At 39.3% G+C, this 19,342-nt stretch overlaps 1 protein-coding gene and 1 non-coding gene across 2 annotated transcripts; one reads left to right on the top strand and one right to left on the bottom strand.

Moving 5' to 3' along the window:
• Positions 1–2,990: 2,990 nt before the first annotated feature.
• Positions 2,991–3,158, top strand: LOC111759187 (U1 spliceosomal RNA). The gene has a single exon (XR_002793264.1). It is a non-coding gene; the product is annotated as a U1 spliceosomal RNA (small nuclear RNA).
• A 9,588-nt stretch (positions 3,159–12,746) lies between these two features.
• LOC101414799 (polypyrimidine tract-binding protein 1-like) lies at positions 12,747–14,597 on the bottom strand. Its single transcript, XM_058287926.2, is given in 2 exon segments — positions 12,747–13,006; positions 13,009–14,597. Coding segments are annotated over 2 exon segments (1,665 nt in total). The 5' UTR covers positions 14,555–14,597; the 3' UTR covers positions 12,747–12,887.
• Positions 14,598–19,342: the final 4,745 nt, after the last annotated feature.

Raw genomic sequence — 19,342 nt, 5'->3', positions numbered from 1 at the left:
ATGGCAAATGGCTCTGGAATTCAGTGCCACGTCAGTTGGCCCTACTTTGTTATTTGTGTTCCTGAGTGTGATGGAGTTGAACTCAGATGTGACCTTTCTACACATGCCTCTTCTGTTACTTTTGCTGAACCTGTGGTTGGTGCTAGGCTTGGTGTATACTCAGGAGACTTGAATCTCTGGCCTATCCATGTGCCAGCTGGGCCCTTAGCCTCAACTGTCTTGCAACTCCTACCCTCTAGTTCATTGGACTTACCTAGGCCAGCTAAGAGGGAGGTGAAGATGGTCAACCACCACACCAGGGAGCCAAGAATGTCTACAACTACAAGCAGGAGAATTGCATCCATCATCCATGTGGAATCTAAGCCCACTCTCGGTATAGAGTTTGGGCAGACATCACCATCCCAGGGTCCACAGGATGGAGGAATAAAATATGGATTAGAGTGGACTTACTGATATTCTACTATGGAAATTTTGTGACTAGTAATGGAAGAAATTGTAGCATTGATGTGGAGAAAGTGGCAATGGGAGTTGCTGGGGGCAGGGAGAGGGAAGAAGAGATGTGATGTGGGGACATTTTCGGGATGTGGAGTTGTCTTGAGTGATGTTGCAGGGACAGATGCTGGACAGTATATATCCTGTTATAAGCCACTGGGTGGGCTGGGGTAGAGTGTAAACTACAATGTGGACTGTTATCCATGTGGTGCGGTAGTGCTCCAGGGTGTGTTCACCAAGTGAAATGAGTGTGCCACAGTGGTGTGGGAGGTTGTTGATGTGGGAGGAGTGGGGTGAGGGGATGTGGGGGGTATATGGGAACCAAAAGGTATTCATTAAATGCATTAAATATGCCACACAAATGGAAAAAAAAAATACAACTACAATGTGGCATACTTTCACACCTATTAGACTGGCCACTATTAAAAATCAGAACACTAAATGTTGGCGAGGATGCTTATTCATGGTGGGAACATAGATTGGTATAGCCACTGTGGAGGACTGGAGGACTGTTTCACAGTTGCTAAGGAAATTGAATATAGACTTGCTATGTGACCCAGCAATACCATTACTAGGTAGACCCAGAAGAACTGAGAACAGAGACATCAACAAACATCTGTGCACCGATGTTCATAGCAGCATTATTCACAATTGTCAAAAGTTGGAAACAATACAGGTGTCTATCAACTGATGAATGTATAAACAAATTGTGGTATATGCTCTGATTGGAATGTTATGTAGGAGTAAGAAAAAATGAAGTCATAAAGCATATGACAACATGGATGAATCAGAGTGAATTAGGTTGAGTGAAGCAAGCCGTACCAAAAGGAAAAATATTGTATGATATCCCTAATATGAACTAAATATACTGTGTTAACCCATGGAGTTAGTAATTAGAATACAGGTCACCAGGAAATAGAAGGAGGGTCGAGAATTGAAAGCTGAGGGTTAATCTATAAAGAATTGTTAAAAAGGTTGTTTGTAAACCTTTGGAAATGAATAGAAACGGTTAAAGCATGTCATGGTGTTTGTACCTAGCAGTGCTATTATAAGGCTATGACAGTGGTTGAAAAGAAAAGTCTAAGGTCATGTGTATTACTAGAAGGAAAGCTAAAATCTGTAACATGAGACTGTATAAGAGAGTAAAACCTCATGTGAAACATGAACATGGGTGGTATTGCTTATATAAGACTGTTTTTACAAGATATAAATACAAATATACTAGAGAGAAGGAAAAATAATAGCTCCTATGTATGGCAAGCAAGGCCTAGAGAGATTGGGCAGTGATGAGTTTTGTTCGTTTGTTTTTTGTTTATTGTTATTATTAGAATAATGAAAGTGCTTGAAAGTGCTCTGGGAGTTATTGAGATGATGAATTCACAAGCATGTGATTATACCAAATACCACTGATTATACTCTTTGGATGGAATTATGTTTTATTAATACATATCAGTAAAATTGAAAAAAATGCTTAAAATAAGAAAAACATGAATTTACAAAATAAATTAGAGAGATAGAAATGAAATAGCAGCTATGTATAGCAGAATAAACTTTGAGAGATTGAGAGGTGAATATTAAGGAGTACAGATTTTTGTTGGTTTGGTTTCTTTTGTTTATTATTACTATTAATATTGGAATAATGAAAATACTTTAATAATGATTGAATTGATGAATGCACAACTATGTGATTATATAAAATGCCATTGATTGTACACTTCGGATAGATTGTATGCTTTATTAATATGTATCAATAAAACTGAATTTAAAAATCATATTATTAAAAATCATACTTAACATGTGAGTATGAAAAAGAAAAATAATCTGCATTTTTAAAACAGAAAAAAAAATGTATATGGAAAGGATAAAGACAAAGAATAACCAACACAATACTGAAGAATGAAACTGGAGGACTGGTACTAACAGACCTCAAGTCTTACCGAAAGCTGTGGTAATCAAGGCAATTCATTATAGGCTAAAGGACAGAAATAATAGAGTAATGGTACAAACAGAGATTCTGGAAATACACACATACAAATACAGTAAAATGATATTTAACAAAGGTGCAAAAGAAATTCAAGGGAGAAGATATACTCTTTTAAACAGATGGTGTTGGCACAATGGGACATCCAACTGCAAAACATGAATTTAGATCCAGATATTACACCTTTCACAACAGAATTAACTCAAAATGAATCATAGACCTAAATGTAAAGTCAAAACTATGAAATCCCTAGAACAACAACATTGGAGACTATGAAGGTGACCCTGGGTTAGTGATAAGTTTTAGAAACAGCCTCAAAAACCTGATCCATGAAATAAAAAATAATAATTTGAACTTTTTTATTAAAATGGAATTCTTCTTCTTTGTGAAAGGACACTGTTAGAATAAAAAGACAAGTCATAGACCGGGAGAAAATATTTAATATCTGATAAGGAGCTTATATCCCAGGTATGTATGCAAAGAACTTTTAAAATTCAACAATAAAAACCCAATGAAAATACTTGCCTGGCAGGGAAGATACCATGATCACAAGGGTGGTTGTCCCAGGGCAAGGCTTCCCCATTGCACTCTGGACATGCTGACCCCTGAGATTTCCCCAAATGTGGGGAACTAACTCAACTGCATAATTTGTGATAATGGGGGACTGCATTTGTGCTCTCCCTTCAAAAAAAAAAAAAACAAACAAATATGAGCAAAATATCTGAACAAACACCTCCCAAAAGATGTACATATGGCAAATTTGAGTATGAAATTATGGTCAGCATCGTTTGTCTTAGATAAATACACACTAAAACAATTATAAGATACTGCCTCACATTTATTAGTACGACTAAAATTAAGATTAAAAAAATGACACTACTCATTGTTGATAAAGATGCAGAGCAACAGGAACTCTCATTCATTGTCACTGGGAATGCAAAACGGTACAACCACTCTAAAGACAGTTTAACAGCTATTTCTTGCAAAGCTAAACGTAATCTTGCCCCTGAAGTCAGCAAGCATGATTTTAGTTTTTTCCCAATTGATTTCCACAAAAACTTGAACATTAATGTTTTGTAGCAGTTTCACTCATAATTACCAAAAACTGGAAGCAATCAAGATGTCCTTCAATAGGTGAATGGAAAAATAAACTTTATTTTATCCATACAATGGAATATTATTCAGTGATAAAATAGAAAAGAGATATCAAATGAAATTTAAAAGACATAAAGGCACTTAAATGCATCTTGGTCACTGAAAGAAGCCAGTCTGAAATGGCTGCCTACTCTACTAATCCAATAATGACATCCTGGAAAAGGCAAAAATACAGAGAGAGTAAAAAGATCAGTGATTGCCAGGGGTTTGGGGACAAGGTTGAAGAATTAATAGGTGACACACAGGAGGATTTTAAGCAAGCGAAACTATTCTGCTTGATACTTTAATGGATACATGACATTGTGCATTTGTCAAACTGCATAATAAGACTTATTAAACGTGAATTAAAATAAAATTCATTTAGGAGACTGTGGGAGCCCAGGAAGGAATGAAGTATATGACAAGATAATTTAATTGTATTACAAATGGACAAAACAACCTCACTGCAGACAGTAAAGGGAAATGGTGCTGACCTACCTAACTTTGGAAATGAATGGAGTCTGTTAGACTGAAGACAAATGAAACTATACAAAAACATTGTACTCTAGTAGATATACTTGATTTCCAGAATGGTATTGACTAACAATACTGATATACATGTAAACTGAATTGGACAATTAAGTAAATAGATAGCAGATGGTGGGAGCCAGGTTTCTTACTGTTGGAGTGGGAATTTACGTATAGGCTAGAGAAAAGACTAGAATGAACCATGTGGTAATAGATTAGAATTGGTGACATCAGTAAGAACTCATATTTTGCTTGATATAATTACAGATGGTTACTGTTAGCAATACTTACATATCAGCGTGTATGCATAGGCTGGTGCATGCACATGCATTTATTTGTCAGTTCTGAGAATGTGTAAGAAATTACACCCTAGGAGCAGCCAGCACACCTAGTCCCCAGACCTTTTCATCTAATTCCATTGTGGGAGCCAAGACACCTTGGAGAAATGGCTGTTTCTAGACCTGGGGCAGAAAATTTACAAAATGAACTGGAGTATCTTTTGTCAGAAAGTAAGGAAACATTAAACATACACACACACACACTGCTAGTAATACCCATATCAAAGGGGCTCAGGAGACCACCGAAAGAGCTTCCACTGTTACATGTGGTACAGTTAGGGCGACAAAATAAAACAGTATTGAATTATAAGACAAAGCGTAGAATAAATATCCACGAGTCTATATTGATATAAATAAATGATTGAATAAATTAATAAATGGGGGCCAGAAGATGAATTCCATATAATTCATGTAGATATTCCTTCATAAAGGAGGGAGAGCATAGCTCCCCACTCTTTAGGTGTGAGTTGCACAGTGAGATTCTCCTACAAAGAATACAGTATGGAAAGGCAGTGGAGGAGAGTAAAACTTCACAATGGAGAGATCTCACCAACTCAGATGAGCAAGTTCGAGAGCAAGAGTGATAAAGTGTGTTTATAATATGCAACCTTGATATGATAAGATGAAATAGCACTTTTGCATCAGTTATCTTTCTCTCCCAAACCATAAACCAGTCTAATCATGAGTAAAATATCATATAAATTTCACAGGAGGACATTTCACAATATACTGGCCAGAAGTCCTCGAAATTATAAATATATCATAAACAAGGAAAAGTATGAAAAACTGCCACTTCCTAGAAAAGCATAAGGAAACATAATGACTAAATGTAAACTGTTATCCTAGAAGGGATCTGGAAAGGAAAAAAAAAATCATTAGGTAAAAACTAAGGGAGACTGAATAAACTGTGGCCTTTAATTAATAATGATTTATCAATAACGTTTCATTAATTGTAACAAATGTACCATAGCTAAGGTAAGATGTTAAAAACAGGGGAAATTGTGTTTGGGGTGGGAAGGGATATTTGAGAACACCCAGTACTATCTCCTCAATTTTTCCTTATACCTAAAGCTGATCAAAATATTGTCTATTGAAAATAATCCCACAATAGCTGTGCTGTAGTATTGATTTTGGCAGCTTCTTCCAACTAGATCTCATTTATTCCAACTATGCTTCAGTTTTTCTCTCTTTCAAATTTCAATAATAATATAATCTATCTTGAAGGATGGTAGGGGGATTAGAAATCTCACAGTTCAGGGCACATAGTGGAAGGCCAGTAAACATTATTCTTATGCTTCTATGAGTAACAACATTTTAGAGTTGTTATTTTAGAATTTACTTTCACAGCTATGTAAGAAAATCAGCTTTATGAGTTAGACTGACATCTACATTTGCACTAAATGGTACGAACAAGTATGATCACCTACCACATTAATTTGATTTATGTGTTAATTTATTTCTATGATTTTGAAATGTCAAATTTTCTATGATTCAAAACATTTTAAATATTATATGTCCATTTATTTTTAAATGACTATCTTGGAACCCCTGGCAGGCATCTATACCTAAACTAATTATGGGAGTATAATGTACAGTTAATAAAAAATATTTTGGAATTAGACAGATCTGAGTTCAAATCAAACCGGGCCACTTTGCGTTTTGTGCTTTTGAATGAATTACTTAACCTGTCTAAGCCTCAGGTTTCTCATTTTAAGACAAGGATAATTTCTTGCAGTGTGAGTGTGCAAAGCAAATGAACTGATGAGTACTAGCTATTTAGCATGGTCCTTGGTACATGGTAAGGTGCTACTATGTTATTCTTATTATTCAGATGTAAATTTGTGGTCCAAAATTTTTTCTTTACTGTCTTAGAATTAAAGATATCTAAAACAATTATAGTTAAATATGGGAAATATGGTGAAGAACCATCAGGTGATATTTTGAAATTTCTGAGACTACGTAATTATAGAACTGGAACTGAAATATAGGTTTCCTTCCTTCTAGACAAGGGCTATCTCTGTTGAGACAGACAGATAGATAGATAGATAGATAGATAGATAGATAGATAGATAGATAGATAATCAATTAATTATATCTATATTATTGTTCCCAAATACTGGTTAGAATAAGAACAGACAGCACTTTAAAATATCTTTATATCGTTTTTTAAAGGTCAAAACAATTTTACTGAAAATATACACATAAATACAATAGAAATATTTCCAGTCACAAATAAAACAAGTGTTCATTAAAGACTAGGATAAAGTTACCATTTCTTCTTTAGCTGTTTAGAGTCACAAAAAATTTTTCATAAAAACAATTTTTAAAACAGCCTTAAATAATACACTTTCCTTGTAAACATTTTTTAAACAACCCTTAAAAATATTCTCAGGATCTGCCTTTTATGTTAGGTAATAATGAAACATATGCCTTTTATATACACAAAAATTATTTCTCTGGTCTTCCTTTGCTATTTTGAATTTGGTAATATGCTTAGGTCATATTCACTTTTTTTAAATTATCTTTTTTTTTAAAGATACATAGATCAAATGAAATGTTACATTAAAAAATATGAGGTTCCCATATACCCCCATTCCCCCCCACTCTTCCCACATCAACAACCTCTTTCATCAATGTGGTACATCCATTGCATTTGATGAATGCATTTTGGAGCACTGCTATACAGCATGGATTATAGTTTATGTTGTAGTTTACACTCTCTCCCAGTCCATTCAGTGGGTTATGGCAGGATACATAATGTCCAGCATCTGTCCCTGCAATATCATTTAAGACAACACAAAGTCCCGAAAATGCCCCCACATCACACCTCTTCTTCCCTCTCCCTGCCCTCAGCAACTCCCTGGCCACTGTCTCCACATCATTGATATACTTTCTTCCATTGCTAGAGTCACAATAATTCTATAGTAGAATACCAGTAAGTCCACTCTAATCCATATTTTATTCTTCCACCCTGAGGACCCTGGGATGGCGATGTCCACTCCACCTCTAAATCGAGAGAGGCCTAGGATCCCACATGGCTGATGGATGGGATTCTCCTGCTTGCAGTTGTAGGCTCTTTTGGTTCCCTGGTGAGATGGTTGACCATCCTCACCTCCCCGTTAGCTGACCTGGGTAAATCCGATGAACTGGAGAGTAGGTGTTGCAACTCTGCTGAGGCTAAGGGCCAGCTGGACATTGATGGTCTAGAGATTCAAGTCTCCTGAGCATATACCAACCCCAGTGCCAACCATAGGTTCAGTAAAAGTGACAGAAGAAGCATGTGTGGATAGGTCACATCCGAGTCCAATTCCATCACACTCAGGAGCACAAATTCCAAAGTAGGGCTCACTGGCAAGGCACTGGACTCCCAAGCCATATGACATGACCATAGGACCTGGGTGTCTCTGTAGCCCTCAGAAGCACCACTACCTGGGGTTATATCTACTTTGGTTGTCTGAGATCCTGCTGAGACACACATAAGTGCGGCCCCTCTGATGATCTCCTGCTTCTGATTCATTTTGAAATCTCTTAGCTATATAAACTTATTTATCTTTACCATTTCCCCCTATGGTGGAAATATGGTGAAGAACCATCAGGTAATATTTTGAAATTTCTGTGACTACATAATTATAAAACTGGAACTGAAAAATAGGCTTCCTTTCTTCTAGACGAGGGCTATCTCTGTTGAGATAGATAAATAGCTAGATAGCTAGATAGATAACAGTTAATTATATGTATATTATTGCTCCCAAATACTAGTTAGAATAAGAATAGGCAGCATTTTAAAATACCTTTATATCTTTTTTGATATGAAGATTCAGCAAACTTTATTTTGTCTCAGTTATGGCTTAGAAATCATACCTACGGTTTCTCTATTGCATAAACTTTGGAAGTTAACTTCCCACAATCCCTGCTTCACTATGTACACAGAAAAATGATTGAAACTGAGAAAGAGATATGGGTGTATCTAGCTTCACACAGAGCCTGCAGTAATCCCCTTTCTTATAATCCTCACACACAATGGAACAGGATTATTTCCAATCAAAGGAGAATTTTTCTTTTTACATTTCTGATTCTTCAGAAATATGAACTATAATCTAACTCTGCTGATGTCTGGTAACAGACAAGAATGTACAACTGCTTCTGAATGTATTATTCTATTTCTACAATACTTATTACTTGATTTCTCTATTTTTAGTAAAAATTCTTAACACAATTTATAGAAAACCATCACCACACTTCAAGTTAAGAAATTTGATAGAGGTATTTGCAATAAATAAATTGTTAGGAACTTGGTAGTCCATTTAAACGAAGAATTATTTAGTGTCTCATCACATTCGATGGTATTTATTTTATAGGAAGAAGTAAAATAACTCCAGTCTTACTAACAGTGAAGATTCTTGTTCCTATTTTCAAAGTATTTTCCACATGGGTTAGGTTTTTCACATTACATAGCCATAAACCCAAGTAGAGAACTATATTACTTTCTTGAAATTTTCTTTACCATAGGAAAGTGCCTCCACAACTGACTCAGCTATATAATTTACTAAACATCAGTTGTCTAAGCACTGCTGGTTAAAAATTATTTTTACATTGCATGTAAACTTGAAAATTCAAACTAAAAGAGAGAGAGAAGGAAGATAATGTCTTCCAGATGACAGCTTTCTGGATGGAATCTGAAGCCTGAAGCAAGAGAAAATTTTCATTAACATTCAGATTACATGTCATTTTGATTCACACTCCCTAAGCAAGCTAATTTGGTCGGCAGCCAACCTCCTTGCAGTGTGATGACAACACAACAAGCTTCACCGCCTCCCTTTCATTGCTAATGATTCCTTGAGTGACAGCAGTGGCCTCAGAGCTCTGCATGACACCTCACCCTGCCGTGCCCTGCAGTGTCAGAGCTGCTGCTCTTCTGGAATCCTGCTGAGCGGTCATGGCAAGGACAGTCTTGACTTCAAGAACACACTGGCCACCGTCACCAGCGCACACATGCATACCTATACACATGCAGGTGCTCCTGACACTCACCTCTTAAGCTCTGCCTGGTCTCAGAACAATGTCACCAGGACAAAATAAATTGTGCTAGTAATTTGATGCCCTCTGAGGACCTCTACCCTTGCTGACACAGGGCAGGGGGAATTAACCTTTCGCCTCACTGCTGCTTCACGTAAGCCATGAATTCTTTGTTGTGCTAGAAGCCATTATATTCTTTTATGTTCAAATGTCACCAACATGTTTTTATTTCACTCTGATTTTGAAAATCTCTGAGTCAGTAAACATTTGGCAAAATCTATCTGTCATATATCCACATGCTTTGTTACCTGTTTGTTTGCAAATTTTAAGCAATGCACATCACAACCTTATCATCCCCAAAGTCATCCAAGATGATTGGTGTTTTTGAACTATGGAAAGAATACTGACCTTTGTTTCATTTTAGGAAAGGATTATGTAGATGCAGGCTTGATATGGGAACATGACCTGACAGCTAGGAGGTAAGCTCCTAAATGTCAGATGTTTTTGCTTAACTCATTATGGCATCCCAAGCCTGGATGAATTCCTGGTGCATAGAAGCATTTAGTGGCTATTTGTCAAATGACCATCTCTTCATTTCCTGTGCAAGGCAGAATGCTTCTGGGCTACAAAGGTGAAAATGGTCAACAAGGCATAGCTGCTCCTGATCTAGGATCCTCAGTCTAATGAAAGATGTAGGCATCTTCATTATCGTCTAAAGATGTTAACATGGAAGGGGTTCTTTGCTAAAAAATGGGAAATGAAGGGTTGATCAGTGTGCACACGTCCCATGAAAAGTCTTTCTTCTTCCTGGGAGGTTTCATTCCCAAGATGTTATGTAGCATTTGTCCATCTGAAATCAAATTTGAGATTTTGGGTAATGGAGAGCATGAACAAAAATATATTTTACACATAAAGATAGTTTATTAGTTAATTAATTCTTATTTTCTTCAATTTTGGGAATGTATATGAGATGATTGGTATTGGGGAAAAGGGAATGATAGCTTTACCATCAGGAATATATGCTTGCTTTTATACTTTTTTTTTTTTTTTACTTAGTTGAAAATGGAAAGACTAATCCATTTGGAATCAAAATAATCAGCACGAGTTCAAAATATATTGTGTTGCTTAATTTTTTATCTTCTCTAAAACTTTGAATTCATATCTGTAAAATAGGAATAATTATGATCCCTATTTGTAGAGATGCTATTAGGAATAAATGAGGTAATTTGTGTTCTCAGTGCAAGTTATTAAGTTCTAAATAAAAGTCAATTTTTGTCTTCAAATCACATAATGTTCCTGTCATCACACAATTAAAGAAAAGATGCATTACAATTAAAATTAGGAATCTTTCTCTTCACTTTATATTTTATTATAATTTCCTCAAAATGAAGCTGTTTTAAAATTAATTTCTATAATGTGTTTAAAGTTAAATGTTAAAATATGAAGATCTCTGATGCAAAGAAGGCTGCATCTTATTGATATTAAAATATTTATTCCATTTTAGGTTAAAATAGCATATGACTGCATGGGAAAGATTTTTTGCTTCCCAAGTATGTAAATGGTCTATGGAAGCTTGGGGAAGGAAGACGTAATTAACTTCAGAATAAGCAAATGCAGATCAGTTCAGGGACACATCATTTTATGTGGCCCAGCCCAGAGAATATGAAAGTTTCTTAAGTTAACACCATGCTCTATGAAAATTCTTCTGTGGATGTTTGACTTGAGGGTTTTCGAGCATTTTCCTAATTCTTTTATCTTGTGTTCACTACCTATTGAGTCCCAGTTCTCAGATGTGACCAATGACATTCAACCATCCAATTGAGAGGACTTTTCCTGCTTTACATTTCCTTTTGCTTGAGAGTTAGGAAGCATGCATTTGTGTAGACACATAAATTGGAACCAGAAGAAGAAAATTAAGAAAGAAACATAATGGAGTCATCATAATGATAATTATCTCCAAATGTGTACATGGGTGAAACTTATTTTTCTGGAGTTCCACAGAGTGAAAGTTACAAGGGATATTTTTTTTTTCTATAAGGAACTTTTTAAAAAATTAGAGTTGTCTGAAATTGAAATATACTACCTCATGTAGTACTAATTAGCAAGGTGCTTTAATTCTTTTTTTTTTTTTTCAGGATACAGAGAAGTTTATTCCGAGTCCCAGTACGGGCGCCAGGCTGCCTGCCAGGGCGGGGGCGGCAGAGGTACAGAGAGGCCGAGCTTGTAGAACCGCTGTCCATCCTGCGCCACGAGCCGCCTGGGACCCGCGTGGCTCACGCGTACAATACTGAACCTGTGGTCGCTGGTATCAAAATATACATCTGTGTCCCCATAAAAAAACGCGCCGCGCCCCTCCTCTTACAACAGGTACAAAAAGTCAGAAATATTTACACCCTTGTCATGCTACGCCAACGCGGGGACCCCGAGGCCCCGCGCCACCGGGAGCACAGCCTGCGGGGTCTGCCCCAATCGCACGCCCACGGCCGGGCGAGGCGTGGTCACGACCTGGGGGCTGGCCTGGGTCCCAGTGCTGGCAGCGGACAAACAGCAAAAGCAGAAGCAGAACTTTGGTCCACAGTTTGCAGGAAGGAAAACCCTGAAAAACATCTAAGCGCGCCGCATTCTAGGCAGACAGGGTGGGGGCCTGCGCCCCGATGCCAGCCGGCCGAACCCCAGGCTGCTCTCGGGAGCTTCCTGCTCTAGGACGTCACGTAATCACAGGAGAGTCATCAGGACAGTATAGGAGGGACCCCGCGGAGGCCCCGGTTACACTTACACCACTTAGCATCCGCTATAAAAAGGTACTTAAAACTATCTTTTGCATATAAATGGAGAAAGACTAGGATATTTGGTCAACTGTGAATATTGCTAGGCACGTGTCTGCAGGGGCCCCGGGCGGACCACGCGGGGCCCACCCCTTGCTGGCCGGGGGCGCCAGGCAGGAGAATCACGGTCACTTGATTGGGGCGCCGGCCGGCTTGGGCCCAGGGCCCAGGCCCACTGCTCTCGGCCCAGCCCTAAGCGCACGGGAAACTGCAGCCCTGCCCCGGGTTCCCAAAAATGTGCTGCCGCGAGGAGGCCCCTGCGCACGGGCAGGTGTCTAGTTTAAGGCACGAGAAGCCGCCTCGCAGTGCAGGGGCACCCACGAGCCCCGCAGGCCCGGCTGCAGAAGGCGTCGCTGAGGCCTGGCAAGGCCGGGACCCCGCCAGTCCCCAGGAGCCGAGGGCCACCCGCCACCACAAGGCTAGCAAAGCGAGTTAGACTTAATTTTTAAAAACAGGTAAACTGATTTCTTTAAAAAAAAATTAACTCTCTGGTCTTTTAAGGTCACTTCAGCTGCTTTTTAAAGTGGCTTTTCTCTGGAATGATGGAAGCTGCGGCCGGGGTGCGGGCGCCGCCTAGATGGTGGACTTGGAGAAGGAGACGCGCAGGTGGTGGCTCTCGCCCAGGTCGTGGTTGTGCAGGTCGATGAGCGCCCGGATGGCCTCCTCCACCGAGCCCATCTGGATCAGCGCCTCTTGCGGTCCTTCTGGAAAAACTTGAAGCCCTTGACAATGCCCCCGTTGCTGGAGAGGAGCATCTTGAGGTCCTCCTCAGACACCGAAGGCGGCACGTTGGAGAGGTGCAGGGTGGCGGAGGGCGGGAAGATGTTCTGGAAGTTCTTGGAGCCCGGCTTCTTGAAGCGGTGCAGGGGCGAGCTGCCGTAGTCCTTGGTGAGCCCCTGGTCCTCCTGGCCCTGGCGGGGCAGCTGCCCGCTCTGGTGCTTGGACAGCGTGATGCGCAGCGGCTTCCCGTGCAGCTTGTGCCCGTTGAGGTGGCTCATGGCCAGCTGCGCCTGGCTGCCGTCCGCCATCTGCACCAGGGCATTCTCCTTCTTGTTGAACAACATCTTCACCCGCTGCATGTCGCCGTAGACGCCTAAAAGAATAAAGAGGCTTTGGGGTGTGACTCTCTTAGGGTGCAGGTTGCTAACCAGCAAGACCGAATTCCCCGCCCCCGCCAGGCCGGGGATGGCGATCCGGCCCGCTGCTGCTGCCGCCGCCGCCGAGCAGAGGGCCAGAGGGGCCAGCGCTCCGTGGACGTCGGGCACAGAGAGGCCTGCAGCTTGAGGAAGGGCAAAGGTGGGAGGGAAGCCAGCTCCTGCGTACGGGGAGGCTGAGATTATGCCAGGTGCACCGAAGGCGGCGGCCATGGTCTGGTCCAGCGAGGGCTGGCTGTCTCCGGAGGGCAGGTCAGGGCGTGTGTAGTCCCGGCTCTTGTCGTTGTACTTGACGTTGAGGCTGGTGAGCTTGGAGAAGTCAATGTGCAGCGTGCAGCAGGCGTTGTAGATGTTCTGCCCGTCCAGCGACAGTTGGGCGTGCTGCGCGCTCACGGGGTCCGCGTACTGCTGCAGCGCCTGGAACTGGTTGTTCTTGGTGAAGGTGATGATCTTCAGGACTGTGCCAAACTTGTAGAAAATCTGATGCATCACGTCCAGCGTCACGGGGTAGAAGAGGTTCTCCACGATGATGCGCAGCACGGGGCTCTGTCCAGCCATGGCCATCCCCGCGTCCACGGCAGCGGTCGAGGCGGCCAGCGCCAGGTTCCCCGACTGCACGGGGTTGACGGCCTGCAGGGCCGCCTGGGCCCGCGCCTGGTTGGGCGAGCTGTCCGTCTTGAGCTCCTTGTGGTTGGAGAAGTGGATGTAGACGGGCTGGCCGCGCAGCACGGGCGTCACCGAGGTGTAGTAGTTGACCAGCGTGTTGGCGGCCTCCTCCGTGTTCATCTCGATGAAGGCCTGGTTCTTCCCTTTCAGCATCAGCAGGTTGGTGACCTTCCCGAAGGGCAGCCCCAGGGAGATGACCTCGCCCTCGGTGACGTCGCCCGGGAGCTTCCGCACGTGGATCACCCTGGAGGGCACGCCCGCGCTCCGGCTGTCCCCTTTGAACTTCTTGCTGTCGTTCCCTTTGGCTGCGGAGGCCGAGCTGCTGCTCATGATAAAAGGTCCGTTAATGACGCAGGCAGAGAAGAGCTCGTCAGATCCCCGCTTTGTACCAACTGCTATATCTGGGATAATGCCGTCCATTGCACACGGAGGAGACCCACAGGGGACATAGTGGAGGCGCCGGAATCGCTTTAATTCTTAAAGTAGAGAGCAGACCAGTCCTTGTAATAGATGACTAAGCCCAATTCCATGCATAGCACAGGGATCAATTGTTTTTAATCCAGGTTAAACATTAGAGCTGTCCGGGGTGCATTTTAAATCCCTAATGCCTTGGCCCCCACAATAGTTTCTGAGGCAATTTGTCTGGATGCGGCCTCACCAGAGTTAGTTCTTAGCCATGGTTTGAATAGCTCTCCCTGTTAGTTCAATATACACAGAGGGCTCAGAACACTTACACTAGTTGGTTTCTGGAATTGTTTCTCATCAAATGAATTTGATGTTTATAGGGAAGTTAGAGGTTGCTCAGACCATAAAGCAGTCCTAATGCAAAATTTTGGGAATAGATAGATAGAGTTTAAAAAGAGGGTTGATTTTTGTCTTGTTCAATGCTGTTTTATTCATGAGAAACATATCAGCCAAATCTTCTGGTCTTTGCCTCAAATAGAGAGAATGGTGACAGTTCTGGGCCGTCCATCTTCTCCAGGAAGATGATCTTCCTGGAACAGTGCCAGTAGCAGTATCCCAGAAGCAGTGACAGAGGAAAGGTTATAATATACATTCACTTACCCAGTGCATTGAAAGATTGCAGAGCCAGGGTGTATTTCATTAAAGCTATCCCATTCCCGTAGCCTGTTAGCAGTGACTGGAAATCATCATTCTTATTGCAGTGGGGGAAATCCTGTCATTCTGTGGCAGAAGCAGAATGGGAATTCTGACATCTCCAGTGGCAGTATATGTGTGTTTGTTACAAGCTCTCATCTCTGTAAATGTACTTTCCAGACTTTGTGACACCAGGTCTTGGCATAACCCCCACCCTTTCTGCACATTTGCCTCTACTGAGAATTAGGCGTTTAATTTTCTGGGTTCTTATTGTGGTTTTTTGGATGTAAATTTGCATTAAGCTGTTTCTGTGTAATTAAGAATTTTGACATAACAAGAGCACCGGTGTGGACTGGTGTGGCTGCTGGCACATCATTTCAAATCCATCTCTCCCATACTGTGGCTTAATTTAAAGGCTGGATTACTTGAAAGTGCATTTATTAGCTCTGACCTACTTTTTAAAATATTTAATATTCCATTTTGGTTTCCTTGCAACAAGAGAAGCTTCAAGGTCTTCATGTTCTTGCCAATTTTTAAAGCATTGATATTGATTTAGAGAATAAGACTGTACAGACTCACCATTCCCTGTACCACTTTCAAGAGGGATATTTAAAGCAGTTAACAGCTCACAAGACCTTACGGGTACATGAACATCCCAAAGGACCAATCTGCATTTGTTTTTATGAAAATTCTCCTCTTTCCCTTTTTTATAGTGACCATGGTAGTAATATTAAAAAGATCCCAAGACCAGAAAGGAAGACTATTCACCATTTTTACAAAGTGGAGCCTGTTTACTGCTTATTGTGGCTTATTCCTTTGATCAAAAATTATTTTGATTTGGGGAATGACAGGCATACAGGGAAAAAATAAATATATATTGTTGAGAAGGGGGAAGGAAGAAAAGAGGATTGACTGAAAGATAAATGAAATGCAAATATGTGAAATGTCAACAATATCTGCATATATATCACTTAGTTGATTGCAAAATAGGGTAGCATAGACTACATATTTTTTCAATAAAAGAGAATAATATATAAAGATGGAAATAGTGTAACAAAACATGAGTGTGTTGATTAAGTTGCAGAGTGAATCTAGCACATAGAAACACTTAGGAAAGAAGTTTGTACTAAATGGTGTTCAAGCTTCCTAGCAGCCAAAGTGAAGAGAAAACATGACAATTGCATGAATTCCCACAAGATAGGAGCAAACAAGTTACTCAGAAGTGCATCTGTTTGCTTCCTGGCCTCATAGACAAGTTTCTCCAAGAGAATGACTTAAAAGGAATTCTTGTGATGACAAATATCCCAACCAGTTACCCGTAATAAAGGCGATAAATGGTTTCTTAGCACTGACAAACAATGATTTACATTAAGGTTCTCTAACCAGGCACAAAGTTAAAGCTTTGGGAATAGGAGGAAAATACGCAATGTTCAGTCTGATTGTGTTATCTGTGTTTGATGCGCCATCTTAAACACAATTAACAGTTCTCAAAATTGAGAGGAGGTGGGGTGGAAATGGTGAGGGGGACTATTGCACAATTACTGCAGTGAAAAAGTGCTGTATGTCAGAAAGGCTGGTAGGGACATGCTTCAAAATAGCAAAAATGCTTTGCTTTCATCTCCTGTAGCATTTCAAAACAATTTAACTAGCTGTGTGTGGAGAGAGTGACAGTAACTTATAAAATGCTTTAATCAAAGGGGCTGAAATTTTCTGACATGTTTTTAAAAAAGTCTTCAATGCAAAAAATGTATGGGGATTATTAGAATGGACATGATTTTTAAAACTAGGACTGAGCTCTTATGAATAGTTCACAATTTGCGACAACATAAATTATATAATTTTATTAGTTTTTATAAAGTAATATTTTTATTTTTATGATAGAATATAATTAATATGGATGTTCACTTTAATTATTTTTACTAGCTTACTTTTAGTGGATGCAGGCTGTATGTGATTCTCTGGCCCGAATGCTTTACACGTTATGCATCTCATCTTTAAAAGATGAAATTTTGATGTCATAATTTCCCCTTTATTATTTTTACAAAATGTTGTACAATTCTCATTTGATATTATTGAATGTTCTAGCTGCATTATATCTTTTACATACAATGGTATTCTTCTCAATGTTAATACTACATATTTATATTTTTTGTTTAATACATTAGTTATAATTTCACTAACAATGTTAAATTATAGTAGTGATAATGGACCTGGTTGTTCCATCTCTGATTTTAATAGGCATTCCTCTATGTTTTGCCATTAATTAGGATATTTGCAACAGCTTTGAGCTATATTCCATTTCTCAGAGTAAGATATCTCTCTTCCATATTCCATTTTCTGACATCTCCTATAATCAGGAACGTATTTTCATTTTAAATTTAATTTTATTTCTACTATGAAAAGAGTGGATGAATTTATTTTTCCAACCTGTTACTTAGATGAATTATATACACTAATTCGGAAATATGCATCAATATTTTTATAATAACGAATCAGTTTTGTAATCTTGCACCTTTGAAATCTTGAATTGGTGTGTGTGTGTGTGTGTTTATGTGTAGGCTCTCCTGTAAGGTTTAGATATCAAAGCATTTCAACCTCTTAAAATTACTGATTATTTTCTATGACCTGAAATTCTAAGTAGTTTAGAAAGTATATGTTCTTTGGAGGCAGTATGGAACTCCCAAAACATGTGGATCAGATACGTTTTTGTTGAATTATCTATTAGTCATTTTTGATCATTTACATTTTCCTAGAAAGACTATTTCTTTCAGTAAATTTTTCAAAAATTTTAGCATAAAAATGTTAGCATTTATTCCATTCCATTCATGTTAGCATATAACCTTAAAATTTTACATTTCAGAATTGTGTTTATAGTCCCTTGATTGTTAAATTTTCTTACTTGTGTGTTTTTTCTCTTTTTGTTTACTTAATAAACCTGAAATGTATCAGAGGTCTTAAAATTATTCAAATTTGGTTGCAGCATGGGACAGCCCCCTTAATTAATTTCACAGATTTTTTTTAACGCTTTTCCTTATTTGAATTGATTTGACTAGTGTGTTCATCAGTGTAGGCTAGGTTAACAAGCAATCACAAAATCTCACTGGCTTAAAGCATCAAAGTTCTATTTCTGACTCATGTTACACATTCATTGCAAGTTGGCTGACACTTACTGAGCTGTCCTCGCTCCAGGAAATGGTCTGGGTACTGTGGTCTCCATGGCATAGGAAAAAAAGACAGCATGACTGATTACTCTCTGGCTTTTAGAGCTTCAACTGTGCAATGGAACATATTACTTGGCCAAAGAATGTCATATGGCCACGCCTAATTTCTTCAGGCAACACAGCACATCCAATCATCTGCCTGGGAAGAGAAGAAATTCTTTATTGTCAGCATTCATGACCAGCACAGCTGCTTTCCCTTCACTCCCATTTTTAGGCTGTTTAGTTAAATTTTCGATATTTATTTGGCTAGACACAAAACATTTAAAGACTTACTCTGAATTCTTATTTTCTAACTATTTCATTCTTGTTTCGATTTCCTCTTTGACCCTAGTAATTTTAAAAGATTTATTTACTAATCTAGTGGTTCTATTTTTTTATTTGTTTATTCTTTGTCTTATAGTTTATAATTTCATCACATTAGGGCTGAAAGCATATGCTGTCTAGCAGGTACATTTTCACCATGGTCAAAATTGAGGCTTTTTTGAGTTTATATTTGAGTGTGTGTACCTATGTGTATATATGAAGAAATAGAAATTATTATAACACATATGGTTCATATATATTCCTAAATGTTTTGAACATTTTCTTGAGAGAGAGAAAAGAGGTAAAAAAACCCAATCCATATGAATATAACACGAAAACACACCCAAAAATTCAATGCAATAAAAATATGTTCCTCTTCTAGTGTTCTTTTCCTAAATGAAGGACATTCATATACATTATATATATATATATATCCTTCATATATATATTTTTATATATATACATATATTTATAACACACACATAAGTGTTCCTGACAAAATTCTCAGATGTTATCATTCATATTTTCCTTGTAATGAACACATCTGGACAGTCATCAAGGTCATTCAATTTTACCTATGTTTTTC

This window comes from Dasypus novemcinctus, chromosome 25 (genome assembly GCF_030445035.2).
Source record: "Dasypus novemcinctus isolate mDasNov1 chromosome 25, mDasNov1.1.hap2, whole genome shotgun sequence".
In the NCBI taxonomy this organism is placed as follows: domain Eukaryota; kingdom Metazoa; phylum Chordata; class Mammalia; order Cingulata; family Dasypodidae; genus Dasypus; species Dasypus novemcinctus.
Note: the sequence above shows the minus strand (reverse complement) of the source record. Positions and strands in the feature narration are given on the sequence as shown.